Consider the following 3,050-nt stretch of genomic DNA (forward strand, 5'->3'; position numbering starts at 1 on the left):
TCTTCTATTCTTTCTTTCCCATCTAATAACTTAAAGTCTAACATTTCGAACTAACACTAACGCGCACAACTAACCTAACGGTTCCCGTTGAGTACAACGGACGTGAGGGGTGCTAATACCTTCCCCTTGCGTAATCGACTCCCGAACCCTGATTTGGTTGCGACGACCAATGTCATTGTCGTTCTTTCTTGGGTTTTATCGATATTTCCCCTTTCCTTTTTAGGAATAAATAAAGTTTGGTGGCAACTCTGTTCATTCCATCATTGTGAGCGTGCGATTGTGCTTCGCTTAAGTCGTATTCCCATTTTCCGAGGTACGACAGATGGAGACTCTACTGGGGACTGTCGTTCCCTAAGTGAGTCAGGCCTAGTTAGGACGTTTGTGTGCCTTTGATTGTTTAATTGTGTGGCTTTTCTTTATTGCTTCTATTATTATATTGATGTATCTGTTATATATTGGTTCCACTGTGTTGGGTACTTGGATATTTGATTGCAAACCATGTGGGAAAGACTCTACACCCGAGTCTAGAATGGAAAAAAAACATAAGATAGGATGATGGTTGAGTAGTACAGACTCCCGAGGTGAATACTTCGTAAGAGTCTGTACGAGAACCTCACTTAGAGTAGATCCTTTTGCGAGTATTGTCGCTCGAGGTGGATACCTCGTAAGCTTCAATGTTTCAAAGGAGTCCATGACTCTAAGAACCTTTTAGAACATCGAACCTTTGGCCAACTAGAAATGATGGTTGCGTAGTATGGATTCTCGAGGTGAATACTTCGTAAGAATCGATACGAGAACCTCGCTCAAGATAGATTCTCTAGATGGAGTTGACGATCACAAAGTGTTTTCCATAAGCGTCAAACATTCTTTTGAATCCATGACTTTGAGTACCCTGTCTAGAACCAAGTCGATGGTTGTGTAGTACGGACTCTCGAGGTGAATACTTCGTAAGAGTCGGTACGAGAGCCTCACCCATAATAGATTCCCTTGATGGAGTTGACGACCGGAGAGTATTTTCCATAAGCGTTAAACAATCTGGTGAATCAATGACTCTGGGGATCCTTTGTAACAAAGCCCTAGATCATACCCGGTGAGAACCCCTTTTTAGAAAGCAATCAAATTTATCCATACCTCAGACCTTTGAATCTGTACCAAAAAAACATTGCATCCATCCATTCATTGCATACGTATAAAAAGCAAAACTCTTAGTTTGTTTCACATTGTTTCAGGAATCCAAGACTTGTTAGCAAAATGAATTTTGAGAGAAGAAGAACTTTTTAGTTTAAATACAAGAACGTGGACCTTGCCAGCCTGCAAAAGTTGAGTGCCAAAGTAACGCCAATCAAACTCAACAACTTTGTGCAAAACTATGAAAGAATTCTGGACATCCTAAATGAGAAGATGGACATGATGACCGCAGTGACTATTGCTCAATTCTATGATCCACCTCTACGTTATTTCACGTTTTCTGACTTCCAATTGGCTCTTACCTTGGAGGAGTTTAAGGGGATCATAGGCCGGAATTTGAAGGATCATAATCCATTCCCTAGGTTCGATGAAGATATTCCTCCCAAGAGGATAGCCTTAGCTTTGGGGCTGAAAGTTTCTGAAGTCGTGGACAATTGGGATGTGAAAGGAGCTTTCAATGGTTTTTCTAGGAAGTTCTTGGAAGATCAAGCTAAAAAGATGGAAAAGGAGGGGAATTGTGAAGCCTTCTATTCTGTGTTAGCCATGTTGGTATATAGGATAGTTCTCTTCCCAAATATTGATCACTTTGTGGACCACCTGGCGGTGAGAATCTTCCTCTCTGGTAACCCTGTACCGTTCCTCCTGGCAGACCTCCACTATGCTCTCCACGGCCGTCATGAGAAGAAGGGAGGAATCATTTTATGTTGTGCGCAACTGTTGCATGAATGGTTTAGATCTCATATGCCCGAGGAAGGCCCTTGTATCTCAAAGGAACTCAAGCCCTCTCAGAAGTTAGCTTCTCTCACCTCTAATCATGTTAAGTGGTATATCAGGGATTGGGAAACCGAGGATGTTATTGTCAGCATTGGAGACTTCCCCAATGTACCTTTGATAGGAACCAAGGGTTGCATCAACTATAACCCCGTGTTATCTTTGAGGCAACACTATTACCCTATGAATGGCCCTCCAAAAACTAAAGCTTTAGAGCCTTTCATCTTACAAAATGCTGGAGCAGATCATCCCATGATGAAGAAGATCAAGAGTTCTTGGCAAGCAGTTATCAGAAAGGGTAAGGAGTTGGGTAAGAGAAATGTCATCGCTCAAGAGCCTTATACTTGTTGGGTTAGAGAGAGGGTTCAGATGGTTAAACTCCCTTTTCCGTTATATCCATCTATCTATCCGTTGGTTCCTGAGCCAGAACCCATATTACCTGAAGATGTGGAGAAACTCAATGCCCGTATTAAGGAGTTGGAGTTGGAGAATGCTGATTTGAGAATTAAGCTCGGCCGAGTCTCGATAGAGAATGGGAATTTGAAAGATGGTCAACAGAAGAAGGACAAAGAGCTTGAAATCTCCAACAAAAGAGCTAGGGAGTCTGAAGCAAAGAGAGAAAAGTTCGGACAAGTGCTCTACAACACTAAATCTGTGTTCAAGGCAAAGGAGGAGGAGTTGGATAGAGCTTTACTCCGGATTCAAAAACTCAACAAGACTCTGGAATTGACTCTTGAAATGAAAAGGGAAGCACGACTGATTTCTGAGATTCGTACTCGTGAACTGGAGAATACCATTCAAAAATACAAGGATACTCGTGAACTGGTATCTTTATAAAGTCTGGTTATCACCAGCATCTGTCTAAATCCAGTTGTAACTGGTATCTTTTTAAAGTCTGGTTGTCACCAGTATCTGTCTAAATCCAGTTGTAACTGGTATCTTTTTAAAGTCTGGTTGTCACCAGCACCTATCTAAATCCAGTTGTAACTGGTATCTTTTTAAAGTCTGGTTGTCACCAACATCTATCAAATCCAGTTGTAACTGGTATCTTTTTAATGTCTGGTTGTCACCAGTATCTGTCTAAATCCAGT

General features: G+C 41.6%; 1 protein-coding gene across 1 annotated transcript; it reads left to right on the plus strand.

Annotated features, from left to right (window-relative positions):
• Positions 1–1,686: 1,686 nt before the first annotated feature.
• LOC127131920 (uncharacterized) lies at positions 1,687–2,796 on the plus strand. The gene has a single exon (XM_051060803.1). It carries the CDS (start codon positions 1,687–1,689, stop codon positions 2,794–2,796), a length of 1,110 nt encoding a protein of 369 aa, XP_050916760.1.
• Positions 2,797–3,050: the final 254 nt, after the last annotated feature.

The sequence above is a fragment of the Lathyrus oleraceus genome, chromosome 3, assembly GCF_024323335.1.
Source record: "Lathyrus oleraceus cultivar Zhongwan6 chromosome 3, CAAS_Psat_ZW6_1.0, whole genome shotgun sequence".
NCBI classification, from domain to species: domain Eukaryota; kingdom Viridiplantae; phylum Streptophyta; class Magnoliopsida; order Fabales; family Fabaceae; genus Lathyrus; species Lathyrus oleraceus.

Coding starts and splice junctions, on each gene's coding strand:
- LOC127131920 (XM_051060803.1), top strand. CDS start 1,687: ATGGAAAAGGAGGGGAATTGTGAAGCCTTCTATTCTGTGTTAGCCATG.